This window comes from Varanus komodoensis, unplaced genomic scaffold, assembly GCF_004798865.1.
Source record: "Varanus komodoensis strain SLA01 unplaced genomic scaffold, ASM479886v1 scaffold42, whole genome shotgun sequence".
In the NCBI taxonomy this organism is placed as follows: domain Eukaryota; kingdom Metazoa; phylum Chordata; class Lepidosauria; order Squamata; family Varanidae; genus Varanus; species Varanus komodoensis.
This window is the reverse complement of record NW_025335972.1, coordinates 3,447,267-3,463,621: the sequence shown is the minus strand read 5'-3', so window position 1 is coordinate 3,463,621 and position 16,355 is coordinate 3,447,267. Positions and strand designations below refer to the sequence as shown.

The window sequence follows — 16,355 nt, the reverse complement described above, 5'->3', positions numbered from 1 at the left end:
AAGTCAGAAGCAAAGTGAAGAATCAGATCCTGGTGTTTTCAATATGGGAAGAAGGCCCTTTAAATTTCTATCCTGGTGGCAAAAACAGTCTCTCCCCAGTCATATGAGCAACTCATAAAACTGGCAACTAAAATTGTCACCAACATGCAAAGCTCCACCTGCAAACCTCCTAAAAGAATATCATTTTATGTCAGCACTAGCCAACACAAAAATGTTCTTATAAAACCAAACTGCAGCTGGGAAAATAGAACCATAATCTGAAAGCCAGAGGGATAATGTTACTAAAACTCCTTACGGTACAAAAGAATCCCATGTCCCTAAAAAGGCAAACAGAGAGAGGCTAAGAAGAAATGCTTACAGACCACTACTTTCCTACACTTTATGTAGTGCTCCCTTTTTACCCCTCCTCCGGCTATCTTGGTCTGTAGTACCCAGTAGTTACCATAGTCAGTCCTCTTATTTTCACTACAGTGCTTGCTGCTAATACAGGTGTGGCCAAGAAGGGATTCCATGCCTAATGTAACATGATTGACACATTTGGTTTCCAAATGAATGTGCCCTTATCAGCAGCAACCAATCCAAGGCAAAAAAAGAGCTTAACCTATTAAAATGGGGCCTTATGGCTGCTGTCATACAAAGGTTAGATTGGACACAGACCAATGAAAACTGGGAAGCAATTTATGGGTGCCAAGCCTGAGTTCCTTGGAGAAAAGATGGGGTAGAAATATCATAAACAAAATGGCCCTGGAACCCACAGAACAACCTTCAAGTGTTAACTGAAGGTGAGGGTTATGTGTCCCTAAATTATTGGTTTTATTTTGTCCAGTGATAACCACTAACTGCTCCCCACCCACATGTACAGAAGTAGGGCTAGAATGAATAAGTGCTTTCTACCACATGCCTGTCAATGACTCTAATTCTCTTCATTCCATGCATCACTTTTCATCAGGGTTAGATCAAATTGGATTGAAGATTCCCTCACCTGCTCCCAAGGAACAGTCCTTATTGGACTCCTCCCAAGGAGCAGTCCCAGCCAAGCACAACTTGTAACTCACTAAACACAGCTCACCAGCCATAATCCAGTCTTCCTTCACTGACTGACACAGATGGGCACCTGCCGGGGGCCTCACCAAACAAACGTCCTGTAGCCAACCACTGGAATCAGGTCTGCTTGCACCCCTCACAGCCCTGACCATTCCACTCAATAGGCCAATTTGTACCATCACTGCAGGTTAAAGTAGTCATGGTGGCTTATTTACGCTGTGTGCATGCATGCTGGGTGCAATTGCACTATCACTCACCAAGGTGTGGCTTGTCATGTCATCCAAACCCAGGCAGCCTAGCTTATCTGAGGGGGAAACAATCCTGAAACAACCCAGCAACAGCCCTTTGGTTCCTCGAGGGTTGTTTCACCCTCAAACAAGTTAGGCTGCCTGCCTGCATTCAAGCAAGCTGCGCCCCAGCAAGCAATTAGGGCAGTGGCACCCTGGCATGCACCGGTCCATGCATATCATGTTTATTTCAGATTCCAAGCCTGTATGAAGAGATTATGGCTTGTTTAGCCTAGGATGATAATCTGAAGCAGTAATCTGAAAGCCTTCTGCTTTCCTCTCATTCCTCATATTGTTCAGTGCTTGCGTAGCCTGGCAGCTGCAAGGGGCACATGGGAAGAGGCAGTCAAGCAAACCAGAGCAAAAACTAAATAAGGAGGAAGGGAATGTGGCAGGTGACAGACAGGCAAGGAGGACCAATGGCCACCATCACTGCCCATCCTCCTTGCTGCAGCATTGGGCCAGATAGCCCAGGACTCGCTGCTTGATGGCTTTCTCCCTCCTACAGCAGAACCATGGCAATGATGCTGATAGTGGCAGTCCCAGCTGGTGCTGGGAGAGAAGGATCCATAACACATGTTATGTCTACTGCAGATCCTAAGCCTGTCAGCAGAGACCATGCTTCATTATTTGTTCAACATACGGCACAAACAGATATGGGATGAACATGCATTTTGGAGTACAGTGTTGTCTGTTATTGCAATCACCATCATCATCTAGGCTAGGTAAGTATCCATACTCTGTTGATTAAAACTACAGGAATTTGACTTAAATGAACACACTCTTTCTTAACTATCCCATTTCATACACCCCCCCCCCCCCCCAGCCCTGTTCTCAGGAACCACAACCCTCAAACAACCCCAACCCCACCCCCCGGCAATGGCACACATCTCTATCCTGCCCACCAGCTGCCACATCTTACATGCAATCCAAGCCACATGCCAGGATTAACTACTTCATGGAAGAGAAGACTCAAACTCAGAAATGCATCCAGGGAAGACCACACATAACAAACCACGCAGGGCTCTGCGTGGGAAGGGGGCAATGTGGGGGACATGGGATGGGGCAGAGTGGGGAATCTAAGTTCAAGAACTATAAGGAACGGGCAAAAGACAGGAAGAAAGTTTTTATTTGTATTTATCTTTAAATGTGACTGACCTGACAGTTCTTGAATTTTCCCCATCCGACCTGCAAAGCAAAGAGACAGAAATGGTCAGCAGGGTTAAACTATGACTGTCCAGGTTAAGGGTTGTTGCAAATATTTGGAAGAAGAATGCTCAGCATTGGAAGTGACCCATGGTCAAATTTTAAAAGGTCTGTTAGGATCCATCTGAAGACACATGCTGTCAAAGATGGATTTGTGCATAGGAATTTTCTCCAGGTTTAGTTTCACCCAAAGGTATTAACACTGGATCCCTTTGGCACAAATTAGGGTTACATTCAAACACCCAGGATCTGTTGACACCCCTGAATTCCTACCAGTGCTGAGCAGAAAAAAGGGCTGTCTTTTTGTGAAACTTTTCACACACCTCAAGAAGGAGGGGGAAAAAAGACAAAATTGTTTGCCTTCTGAAAAGAGGCAACTGCAACGCCTTGCACAATGTGATCACTTGGCACTTTGCAGCATGACAGAACAATGTCACAATTTCACTGCATAAGGTCATTTTCACTGCTAGAGAAGTACTGGCCTTTTCATCTATGAACTTCAGAGAAAACTTTGCATATGAGTTCCATAAAACAACTGCAAAAATAAGCCACATGAAAATGTTGCTACAAAAGCTAGCCCCATGAAAATTTGGTAGTGCCTTATTCCCTGCACCAGATCCCAACCTGTAATTGTCCTAGTCATGTTCTGCTCTCTGTTCTAACAGATTTGTTCCACTTTCTACAGCCCTTCCACGGCTGTCTTAATTCTGGGCATCTGACTACTCCAGGAACCCCACAAAATGTGTCTAATGTAAGGAGACGTAGAGGAAAAGTTGTTTTGGGCTTGCCTGTTTATCAATGCAGCAAGCACTCTGGGGGAAGTAAAGTATCTCTGCAGCATCACAAGATAATAAAGCAGCCCACTGGGAGGCTGGTGGTTGTTATCATGGATCAGATTTCATCCTCTTGGTGCTGAACATTACAAGTCTGTAGCCAGGAATTTTTCTGTTGGCAGAGACAGAATGAAGGGTACGGAGCCTTGCAAGGAGAGTAAGCCCATGTGGAAGAGAAAAGTTTAATGAGGCAGTTACCTGATTGTCCTAGCCGAAAACCTTAGGTCACCTATGTTACAGATCAAAGCTTTCACTGATTACCAAATGTTAAAACACAATTCTGGGCATGCACAGTCAGCATTCAGCAGCCAGGCACCCAAAGCCAGCCACTGTGCACAGAGGTTCTTTATCAGCAACGGCTCCTGGTTTCTGAGGGCCCTTGGGCAAAACGCCCTTCATAGGCCTTCTCCCTCCAAAGCCACTGGCAACTGGCAACTGGCAACTTCTCCTATTCCTCCTCACAGCTACCACAGGCTTGCTTGGCAGATGGAAAGCCAGTGGGCAAGGAGGCAATGGCACCTGTTGTACCTCCTTCTGACCACCACCACAACTTGGGCCAGAGAGACAGGCAGATGATCAAGCAGGTTACAGCAGTGAGGAGGAGGCACTGGTTATGGGAGTTCTTGTCAGCTGGCCTCCTGAGAGAATGTGGGGTATGGCTTGGGTAGGTGTCTAAATAGGCCACCTCCTGATGCCAGACCTGAATGTCATCCCATTCTTTTCGATGAAACGCTCATCAAGTGCTATGAAGCTACTTGAACCACAATGCCTGCTGTTTTGTAAGCATATGTCCAAAAATTATTTAATAATAGCTGCTTAGTCCCAACACATTTCAAGTTGATTGCCATGACCATAACATCCAATCAAGCAGTCTGGTCTAGCATCTCTGCTGGGAATAATCAGCTCTCTTGATTATTTCCTACAAATATCACATGAGGTTGTTGACTGTCACTGTTGCCCTGGCCAGGGGCAAAACATTTTGATTTTTTAAAATGTTTTCCAGAGATTGATACAGTAACTTCAGGTTTACTAAGGAGAAGACAATTTATTATTGCAATAATATCCAGACATACTGGGTAGACTTCCAAGACTTTTAGCAGCAACCCTCTTACACTGCACAGCGAGGGCTCCTGCAAGGTAGGACTCCAATCAGCTGGGTTCAGATAGAAACAGTGGAATCCCTCTTGAAAAGACTCTGAACCAAAGGACAAAGAAAATGGCTAGTTTTTATAGTTTACAAACTTATAGCACATGCATACAGCATTCTACATAATTAAAATATATGGTTGCAAGAGTAGTATTGTTTACACAGGTGCTAAGAGATAATGAAGTATAGTGAGCTAACAAGGAGGATTTCTGCCTGGATGGCCAAAGTTTCTTCGCTGCCTGAACATCAAAGCATAGGCTCGTTACTGCCTCCTGCTCACAAGAGTAATACATGATAAGGAACATTCAAGCACAGTGTGCAGGGTTCTTGTGCCATCTCAACATCAGGAAAGGAAAACTTCTTAGATTTGTGAATGCAGTCTGCAATGGTCTAAGCAATGCTAACTAAAGCTCTAATGTACTTTTGTAAATATGTAGACCAGTGGCGAACCTATGGCACATGTGCCGCAGCAAGCACGCAGAGCCCTCTCTGTCGGCAGGCAGGTCAAGTAGCCCCAGCATCGCCCCAGTGGCTAAGCATGGGATAACAGTGCACATAGGGGCCATGCACATGCTCGGAAAGGAGTAGCGGCGCCAGGCAATGACATCACGAGCCGCAACTCATCCGAGATTTTGCATGGTCACTGCGCTGCCAAGGATATTGCTTGGACAGGCTGTGAGTTGTTTTTTCTAAACTAAAACCTCAGTATTCAGGTTTTATTGCAGTGTTGGCACTTTGCGATAAATAAGAGGGTTTTGGGTTGCAGTTTGGGCACTCAGTCTCTAAACGGTTCACCATCACTGATCTAGACTTTAATGCCAAGCAAAGCAAGCAGTTTGAAGGGCTAGAGACCCAGGCCTGGCTATTTGGGGTTGAAGCCTGCTACAGCTACCTAGGTCTTAGCTTTTCTTTTTTGCCAGCATGTTTCATGAGGCTGTCTGTTAAATGGCAAGTGTGGGGGGAAGCAGGGGTCTGCACTGTGGATAGTATTATGGGGTCAGCACAGAGTGGGTGAAGCCTGTTCCCAAAGGAACAAAACATTTGTGCTTGGCACCACCAGCAAGCAGGTCCCACTGTTACAACTAAGAAAGAACACTTTCAAAACACAGATATGTCTTTTCCAAACACTCTCATAAACCGATTCTGAGTCAACTTCAGGGGAGTTGTCATCGTTAAACATCTAAATTTATTTTGCTTTGAACTTTTAAAGTTATAATTTTAATAAAATTGAAATAAGCACCATAAGCTTGCCAATTCTCCCAGTATGTTTGCATTAACTGGTTAAGCGCCAGAAGCAGGTTTACTTATTACTCAGGTTGAAAAGAAAGATTCTGGCTGGCACACCTTTTCCAGCACTACTGTACCAAGAAGAGTTAGCAAGACTAAATATGTACACAACTGGAAAATGTGTTCCATTTGAGCTCAAAGTGGGCCAAATAAGGCAGGGATCAGTTTCTTCAAAATTCCTTGAAACATTTGGGCACATTTGAAGCTAAGATACTAACAACTTTAGGCTGGTGGCAAATTATCCATTATGGCCCAGCTATGACCCTACCTGGGCAGGGATAGTTTGGTTTCAGTAAGCTACACCCTGGTACTCTCTGAAACAGATTACTGCAATGCACTCTGTGTGGGGCTGCCTCTGAAGACGGTTCAGAGGCTACTGTTTGTGTGAAATGTGGCAGCCAGATTAATAACTGGGACTAGAAGGTCCAAACAGTGAAGACGGAGCTGAGCCTGCCTGCACTGGACGACCAGACTTCTATGCTTCCGAACCCTATTCAGTAGACTGCTTTTAACCAATACAGCCCTACACAGCTTAGGACCACAATACCTGACTGAATGGCTGCCTAATCTCAGTTACTCAGACAAAATGATCTACAGCAGAGGCCTTTCTCCAACTGCCAGGTCTAAGGGAGACAAAACGGAAGGAGTCCCCAGACTGTGGAATACTGGACCCAATGAGGCATAGCTGGTGCCAACATTTGTCATGATGGGACTTGCCAGCTGTTTCAACAGGTATGGTTTTTACAGAAACTGTTTTAGCTGTTTTAACTGTTGTATATTTGAATTTTATGCTGTATTTTATTATATTCGTATTTTGATTAGCATCTATTATTATTGCACCTATGTTTATGATTTTGCTGTGAATGACCCAGAGAGCTTCAGTTATCAGGAAGTACAGAAAATAAAGAATAACTACGTATCTCTAGCACAATGTGCATGAATTGTGACTTGTGCAAATCTGGGCTGACTCATTAGACTGAAGTAATTGCTGTTGTTCTTGTAGCAGTGAACATGAGAAGTATGGAAACATCCTCTTCTCACAGGCACACACCCCACCTTGGGTACTGTGAATTTTCTGACAGCTCATTGAAGAAGTGTGCAAATTCAGGCTTCCACCGTGCAATTTGCCCAAAGGTATGCAATTTGCATAAATTTGCATTAACGGTGGTACAGAGACACATTTTGCATACGTTTTCCTAGCTTTAACAAATTTATGCAATTTGCAGCCTTTTTCAAAAATGGAAGTCCATGTGCTGAATTGACTTGTGTCACATCAAATCAGTGGTGCAGAAAGAAGGTCCAGCTCTCGCAAGTTGCAGTCTGCTTAGACAGGTTCTTCCAATTCTGAGGAGGAGGTGGAAGAGCAAAGTGGGGGGGAGACCTTGGCAATTTGAAGGTTACCCCGTGAAGATCCTCAGGCAGAGCATGGGGACCAGCAAGCAAGGGGTTCTTTGACCCAGTCAGGAGACCACAGGAGAAACAAATGGACCAGTTATGAAATGCCCAGTATTTCCAGCCATCCAGTCCGCAAGAAGCTGGAGCTACACTGAAGGAGGAATGTGCAAGGAATCCTTTTGGTGTTGGGAATCCATCAGATTCCCTGGGCTCAGCTCCCCATGCTCCAACCCACTTTGCAGCAGCCCTGAGTCCAAGCTCCTGGTGGGCACACCCAGTGTTTGTGTGGTGCTCGCCAGGAATCAAGCCTCATGATCTCCAAGCACAGTGCCCTTCTTCTTGCCCAGTGCAGCCGCCACTGGCTGCACCAGGCAGGGAAAAAGGCTGGTCACTGACTGCCAGAAATGGTGTAATGCGGGACCACTAGCAGCACCCCTCTTCCAGGACAGTCCCACCGCCGTTGGCTGCAGCAGGCAGGGTAGAAGGCTGGTTGCTGGGATGGCCAGCTGAACCTGAAATGCAGGGCTGCTAGTTGCACATGGGCATTCGCAGACTTTCCTCTTGGATCGGCTTGCTTTGTAGGCCGAGCATGAGAGGAAGGCTGCAGGTTGGAGGAACAGATTCTGGAAGGGTTTCTCCAACCCTACCCTGAGGGTAGAGTCAGAAGCTTTTCTGAAAGAGAGGGGAGGAGGAGAAGTTTCAATTTGGTTCTACCCTTTACATGGATAGGTGCTTCTCCCACATCTTGAGGAGAACCCCACCTCTGATTGTGTTAAGCTTTAATAAAAGGACTATGCTTCTAAAGTCTCATCTGCTGGAGAAGGAAAGAAGGAGGGATCTGCTAATGACACGTGCTGGCACAAGGTGGATGGTATGAAATCCATGTGGCCAAGTTGAAAGAATCCACTGGATTTTCACACTCTTATCTGATTCTCTTTTTTTTCTTTTATCTGCCTGCCCAGGGGAGGGGGGAAGTTAGGTTATTCTTCATGGCATTTTCCTAAGTAAATTTTCTCTTGGGGCAAATAACACCAGGTCAATTTGCACTGGGGAAAACATGTGAAGTAAAGGATTATACACCCCCTTCCCCTAGCACCAGTAGTCCCCATCCAAGCTATTTCCATTTCCTCTACCCAGGTGCTGCTTTGTGAAAGAACATAACAATGAGCCAGTGTGGTGCCAGTGTGGTGTAGTGGTTAAGAGCCTGGGACTGGGACTCAGAGGATCTGGGTTCTAGTCCCTGCTCAGCCATGGAGCCAACTGGGTGACTTTGGGCCAGTCACAGACTCTCAGCCCAACCTACCTCACAGGGTTGTTGTTGTGGGAATAAGATGGAGGAGGATAATGATGTAAGCTGCCTTGAGCCCTTTGTAGGAAAAAGGCAGGATATAAATTGGGGGGGGGGGGGCGGAATGTAAGAGAATTTAAAGAAGCTGAAGATCTGATCGCCGACCACTAGTATCTGTTCTAATTAGGCTCTCTCTCTCTTAATTAAAGCTGAACATTGAAGGAGCAGGCTGAAGCAAATCTGACGACAGCCAGTCCACTGGCCCTAGTCATTCTAGTCTTCATCAGTCAAGAGAACTGCCCCCTCATTATCAGTGTAACTGCATTCTTGAACCAGATCCTGAAGATGAAACTCAAATACTTTGGCCACCTAATGAGAAGGAAGGACTCCCTGGAGAAGAGCCTAATGCTGGGAACAATAGATGGCAAAAGAAGAAGGGGACAGTCAAGGATGAGGTGGCTGGATGGAGTCACGGAAGCAGTTGGTGTGAGCTTGAGTGGACTCCAGGGGATGGTGGAGGACAGGAAGGCCTGGAGGAATGTTGTCCATGGGGTTGCGATGGGTCGGACACGACTTCGCAACTAACAACAAGAAGCATTCTTGAATACCAAATATTGGGGAAAGGGGCTTACATTTTTTCACCTAATTCTAAAAAATCCTTAGGGGAAAAAGGGATTTGCCCCCTAATTTAGGGGTTCACATCCCCACTGCCAATTTTTCCTGATTTTTCTCCAGGCCTTCACATTTCTACACTGGCATGGGAAGTGATGATACACTTGGGGCAACCCTACATGATCTGAGTTGCCACACACTATAGAGGGTACGGAAGACTCAACAATGGGGGAGTGCATTCCAGCCAGCCTTAAGCTACCAGAATACGGACTGGCACCGAACCCAACTGCTCCATCAACTTTCCTAACCAAGCAGGAAAGATAATATACTTAAAGTGCTTTATACATAAACTCCTATCCATGTATTCCACATCGACTTTTTTTTTGCACTTTTTTGGGGTATGCTAAAGTGGGGCTTTAACTCAAGGCAATGCCATATGTCCATGTGTAACACAAGGCAGAAGACTCAAGTGATAACCCCCCTCAACTTATTATCCAACAAAGTGAGGCTGGTCTGCTGGACATTCTATGTATAAGTTCATTCATTCATTCTTAACTAAAATTTGTATGCTGTCCAATTACTAATGTCTCTGGACAGCTAAAAGCATAAATAAATTGATGACCCACTCTGGCTGCAATTAATGAAATACAGTAATAAAATTTGCTATTAAAACTTATTAAAATATTGATTAAATAAAAAAGGTCTTAACCTGGCGCCGAAAAACATATAGTGATGGCGCCAGGCGGACCTCTCTGGGGAGCACATTCCATAGTCGGGGCGCCACTGCAGAGAAGGCCCTCCTTTGGGTACTCTGTCTCCTAACGTCTTCCACAGAGGGTTCCCAGAGGAGGGCTTCTGTTGCCAATCTCAGGGGGTGGGAGGGCAAATAGGGAAAAAGGCATTCCTTTAGGTATCCTGGTCCCAAGCTGTTTAGGGCTTTATAGGTAATAACCAGCACCTTGAATTTGTCAGGTAATATCACTGTAGGGTTATTACTTAACCTTGCTTACAATTTTTCTCAAACACTTTTCAGGGCAGGAGCCTTCTGAAGGTGGCAAACAATAAAATTCGTATAGGGAAATTCTCCATTTCAGGTCCAAATATCATCTTATTGCACACACCCATTTGAGGGAGGAAGGAGGAAAGAAATGAATGAAGAAGAATGAAAACTAGCACACTTCAGGTGTAACCCCTGCAGCCTTTTTCAAAAAGAGCCAGAAGCAAACAAGAGTGAAAACTAGGTAATATGTCCAAGTCACATTGAAAGGAACAATGGAAACTAAGGAAACCACCAGAAAGCTGGTTCCCATAAGCCAGCTTTGACCTCTATAGTTACCCCCTTCTGAGGTGTACAGAATGCACTTCACCTCCCCTTGTGGTCAGACTGCCTCTAACAGCAGCAAACTGGCCAAGAATTTCCCTGGGATCTTCAACAGGCATCACTAAAACGTGCAAGCACGCTCCCCCCACCCTCTCCGTAGGCATTTGAGAAGAGGGTGTTGCGGATGGCATGTATGCTTGACGCATTCCTCCACAGACCGAGTGCTTACCATGTGGAGATGATTCAAAATGGGAAGCTCTGCTTGCAAGCAGGCCCTGAGCCCTGGAAGGGTGCCTCCCCTTTTCTTCCTTGCCAAGCCATGGGAAGGATTGGTACTGGGGTGGGAAGGAAACAGGCAGTTCCTTCCTATTCAGCTGACAGTGCCCCAAAAAGTTGCACTCTCCCCATGCCCACTCCATTCTCACGTGGAGATGCACTCAAACTGGCATGTGGTTTGGACATGAGGCCACAGCCTTGGTCAAAAGATCAGTTCAGAAATCACAAGAGCTGCTCATAGCCATGACAACAGAGCTACATCTGAGGATCCATCCATGGAAAATCATCTTGGTTACTGCTGTGCAATAAAAGCAGAAACAAAATGCTTTTCTTGAACACATCTTGCTGTGGAAGTACATGCTGTGACCTTTTCGCAGCAAGCTCCTCTGATGCTACACTGCTCATGTAAGTCACCTGCCCACCTAAGCAATTATTTGCAGGAGTAAGCCCTAAGATACAGTATAACTCCACCAACTCTAAGAGCATCCAAGAGAAAAGAAAGTGGCAGGCTGAGTGTGCTTTGCTGCCTCCGGACAAACTAAGTAAAATATATACAAATGAGATTCAGAAGGAGGAAAGCAACTGTTCATCTTTTCCAGTGACTGGGGGACCAGGCACAATGGTTTTAACTTTGTGAAAGTAGATTTGCATTAGACATGAGCAAGAACTTCCTAACAGTTGGGAGATGGAACAAGCTGCCTGAGGAGGGTGTGAGATTTTATCCCAGTGTCACTGCCTTGGCTACTGCCAAGGAATCCTCAGAATTGTAGACTGGTGGTGAGAGCTTCCAGGAAAGAGGAATGCACAAAAACTATTATTCTATTAATGATTAACCTATTGCCTATTAAAACAACATAAGAATGTAATGCCCATATACTCATTAGGAGTTAAATACTGCACTTCTGGCAAATCATGAAGTTCTCTCAAAGAGGCCCACTATGGGTATGGCCAGCCTTTCTCAACCTGATGCTCACTAGCTATGTGTGGACTACAACTCCCATCACATTGGGTATGATGAAAGTCCAAACAACTCTGGAGGACACCAGAGTGGTATAATGTAAACCTGGGGATTTACACAGCAGGTGTGGGAATAAATGTGGCAAGCAGTGCCTTCTAGTGCAAATACCAGAATCCAGTACCCAGTGCTGTCACTACAGAAGTCTGGTTTGAGAAAGCTTTGAGGGGAGGGGCTCTGCTGAGCACTTCCGTCTCTCTTTGGATCTATTACCAGACAAGAATGGAGCATACCATTTGATCAGCCATGGCAGGACTGCAGCAGATTCTTTTGCTGTTTTTAGTGGGTGGGGCTGCAGCATTTAACCTCCCCACATGTAGACTTGTACATCACTAAGGAAAGAGTGCCTTGTGACGCAGTGGTTAGACTTGGTCTGGAAGGTCTGGGTTACAGTCCCCACTCCGCCATGAAGCTCACTAGGTGACTTGGGACCAGTCACTCACTCTCAGCTTGCTCTACCTCACAGGACTGCTAGGGATAAAATGGAAAGGAGTAGGACCGTCATATAAGTCACCTGGTTCCTTGCAAGAAAAAGGGCAGAATTATGACATAGAAAGAAAAAATGTAAACATATGCAGGCTGCCATGGTCTCTCAAAATGTACACTACATTCATCATCTACGGTCCTCTTCCAGATGTCTCCTCCAAGGAAGGCTCAGAAAGTGGCAACAAGGAAGAGGGCTTTCTCAGTGGTAGCCCCTTAATCTTGGAATGATCTCATCAAGGAGGCTCACCTGCTGCCAACATTACTTTTTCCACACCAGGTTAACACCTTCATCTTCTCTCAGGCATTTGACAGCATAGAATTATGTTTTTTAATCAGGGCTTGAATTTTTTCTTGTTGATTTTTAAAGACTGTTTTACATAAATGTGTGTGTTGTATGTTTATGCATTTATGTATATACAGGGGGGTTTATAAGCTTTTTAAATTTTAAGCCATATAAACTGCCCAGGGAATTGACTAGTGGGTGGTACAAAAAAGCAATAAATGAAATGGTCTTGTCACTATCAACCATTCTCTGCACATATTCTCGAAACTGTGCACTTTTTAGGAGGATGAATACATTCCCATCACCTCACCTCACCACACCCCAAAATAAAATACATCAAAAACTCTTCAAGAAAAAACAGGGAATTCTTGCTTCTGGTTGTATGCAGTTTGAAAAAACAAACAAACATTCAACCTTGCAAAAGCCAAGCCACATCTTTCCCTAAAATTGAAAGAACAAATTCATTCAGATACAATGAAATGTAAGGCTCTACGTAAGCTGAGCCAGGCTTTGCCAGAGTTTAGCATTAGAACATATTTTCAGTTCTGTGGCTCCATACGAGAAATAGGATGTTGCAGACTCTGCCCATGCACAAAGCACCTCTCAGTCACAATATGCATCCCTCTGTGCCCAGACTTAAAGAAAGTATCTTCCAGGATGTGCTTTTTAAAAGGGGAAATACTGTGATAACCTGTCTGTCTGACTGAGACCAGAGACATTTCCTTTTAGAAATTCATTAGTAGTGCTCCAAGCAGACTCACAAAGCAAAAGTGCAGAGCATCCTGCCCAGCACAAGGAAAACAAAACTGCCGTATGCTCCATGGAAGAGAGGCTTGTACCACCCCTGGCCTCATGCCATCCCCACACCACCCCCACCACACACTAAGAGCATGTTTCACAGCTAACAAGGAGCCCCTAAAGGTGAATTTCCCCACTGGGCTTTCAACCATGGCAGTGGCCACCATTTTGAATATTCAGGGCATGGCAGGGCCGTGTTGCAGCTTCTCATTACTGGCAAATCTGGCAAGGGGGGGTGGGGCTACTGGAAGAGTTGAGAAGCTATTCACAACCCTTTCAACAGTCCCTGTGTTCTGGCTGGCTTGTTAACCAATCCAACAACCCATCCTAGCTGGGTTCACATGAAGCAAGTAGTGACACTGCACCCCTGCTATGACCTGAATATTCAAAATTGCGTTCGCTGCTCCAAAAAAAAAAAAAAAAAGTCACATGGGGAAATTTATTTATTTATTTATTTATTTAAAATATTTATATGCTGTCCTATTCGTAAAAAAGCCTCAGGACGGTTTACAATGTCAAATATAACATAAATAACATAAATAAAATTCCTGACCCACACTGGCTGCAATTAAAAACATAAAAAAGACAATATTAACACGTATTAAAATACCACTGGAATAAAAAGGTCTTAACCTGGTGCCGAAAAACACATAACAACGGCACCAGGCGGACCTCTCTGGGGAGCGCGTTCCATAGACAGGGCGCCACCGCAGAGAAAGTCCTCCTCTGGGTACTTTGCTTCCTAATATCTTTCACGGAGGGTTCCCAGAGGAGAGCCTCTGCTGCCGATCTCAAGGGGCGGGAGGGCAAATATGGAAGAAGGCGTTCCTTCAGGTATCCAGGTCCCAAGCCATTAAGGGCTTTATAGGTAATAACCAGTACCTTGAATTGAGCCCAGACTTCGATGGGAAGCCAGTGAAGCTGGTAGAGGACTGGAGTTATGTGAGAATAATGCCCAGTCCCTGTCAGCAACCTGGCTGCTCTGTTTTGCACCATCTGAAGTATCCAGACTGTCTTCAGGGGCAGCCCCACATAGAGCTCATTACAGAAATCCAACCAGGAAGTAACCAATGCATGTGTCACTGTCGCTAGGCAGTCTTCCTCCAGGTAGGGACGCAGCTGATAGACTAGCCGAAGCTGAAGGAAAGCGCTCCTCGCCACCGCAGTCACTTGAGGGGTTGAGGAGCACTCCCAAGCTGCGGACCCTGTCCTTTAGAGGGAGTGCAACCCCGTCCAGGGCAAGGTCCAGGCCACCTACCCAGGAGTTCGATCCACCCACCACAGGACTTCCATCTTGTCTGGATTAAGTTTCAGTTTATTCATGGTGGCTTCTCACCATGTTTCAACTTTGTTATTTAGATCTTTCATCCAGAGGGGAAAGTACATATGTGCTGAGGCGAGATACTCAACTATGCTACGAAGAACAAGTCAGCCAGGCCTCATGGGCAGTTGGCCTGGGAAGGGAAGCCTGAGCAAGCCATGACATGACTCAGGTTCGCTGTCTCCCTTGGGCACGGAGCTGGACAAGCCCCTCCCACACATGCAGCTCCGCCACGTGGACGATGCACACTTTTCCTTCAGCCCAGGAGGCCTCTTTTGTTGTTGCTGTCACATGAGGGAATACCTGAAGAGCAAGCAGAGCTCACAGGTGGCCAGTCAGCAGTGGGGTCTAGCAGACCCTCTGGGCAAGGAGAAATCAGCCCCACCAGATAGGAGACACCTGCCTGGCTGCAGGGCAAGGCAAGGGGCAGCTGGTGTTGCCCTCCGCTTGATGGCGGGTCTGAGCCTGAACAGAACACAGAACACAGAGTCCTGTTGTGAGCATAGAATTGTTGGGGGAAATATTTATTTTGCCTTGGAGGAAAGGAGGGCTATAAGCATGTTAGTATAGGGTGCAATCCTGTGCAAGACTAGATGGGGAAAAGTCCTACAACTCACAGCATTCTCTAACTAGCTGGGAGCTGTAAGACGTTCTCTGCTGAAGCCTGCATAAGATTCTGTCCAAAGCAAATAAATTATTGTCTTTCGTTATATTTTCCTCTCCTTTGGATTAAGGAAGGCTCTGCTGACTGCCCACAATGCTACAGCCTCCTCCAGAAATGCAAGAACAATCCTATCTAAGATTAATTTCTGTTCCCAAAAGCAGCTGGTCGTTTAGGTCTTTCATCATATACACAATGATGTTCGTGACAATTTTCAAGCCATTTATTATAAAAAAAGGTGTTCGATTAAATCAAGTCTGCCTCCAAATCACTGGAGTTTAAAGTAACACATTTCATGTTTTCTTCCTCCTTAGGCTTCTTTTAAGCAAACAGAACAGAGCTGCGGTATATCACAGGCACAGTCCTGCGGTGCAGCCTTTGATGGATTGCACCACATCAGACTCCTCATCTGAAGGCTCATTTCTCCTTTAGGAAGAACAAAATCCTGCCCATGACGCTGAGGTCTTTTAGCACAAGGACAAACGTGGCCATTGCTCCCGGGAATGGAATAATCACCAGGACTACAGCCATATGGCAGGGGCCCAACGGTCAGTTTAGTACACCCACAGTCCCATACCAGAAAACCGGCTGGTGGAAGTGCTTCTTGCTCCTGAGGCGGGCTCTCACCTCCATGTAAGCCGAGTTTATGGAAACAGCCAACTGATCTGCTCCTGTGGAGTCTCTGGCCCCAACTAGTTGACTACAGGAGGGCAATATGCTGATTTCCTGGGAACAGGTGCTGGATTGGCAGGGGGAAGAGGCTCTCACTAAACCCCCTGACTGCCTGGCAGATGCCCACTGTCCTGGCACATGCCAGCAGTACCATCTGCTGCTGGCTTCCAGCCTCAGAGAGACCACAAAAAGAACTGGCCAACCCGTTCATCAATATGAACTCAGCTGCACCTGCTTGGTCCAGATCAGGGCCCGACACGCCTTGGTGTTTGCCCTCTGCCCCGGGGCTGGATGCACAGGAAAAGGCACCTAGAGACAGTGGAGGGCTGGATGGAAAGCCACACATTGCTCTGGCGCTGCTCCAACTTGCTGGATGCTGCAGCGGTGCCAGAAAGGGCACGCGAGGTTCCAGCCAGCTTGCAC

At 46.0% G+C, this 16,355-nt stretch overlaps 1 protein-coding gene across 2 annotated transcripts in view; it reads right to left on the bottom strand.

Annotated features, from left to right (window-relative positions):
* The window catches only part of IQSEC2 (IQ motif and Sec7 domain ArfGEF 2), a 175,592-nt gene that overhangs the window by 141,777 nt on the left and 17,460 nt on the right, over positions 1 to 16,355 (bottom strand). For both annotated transcript variants that reach the window (XM_044443782.1, XM_044443781.1), the window contains exon 2: positions 2,490 to 2,519. In XM_044443782.1, coding sequence (XP_044299717.1) covers positions 2,490 to 2,519 — 30 coding nt within the window. The remainder of the gene's footprint in view (positions 1 to 2,489; positions 2,520 to 16,355) is intronic.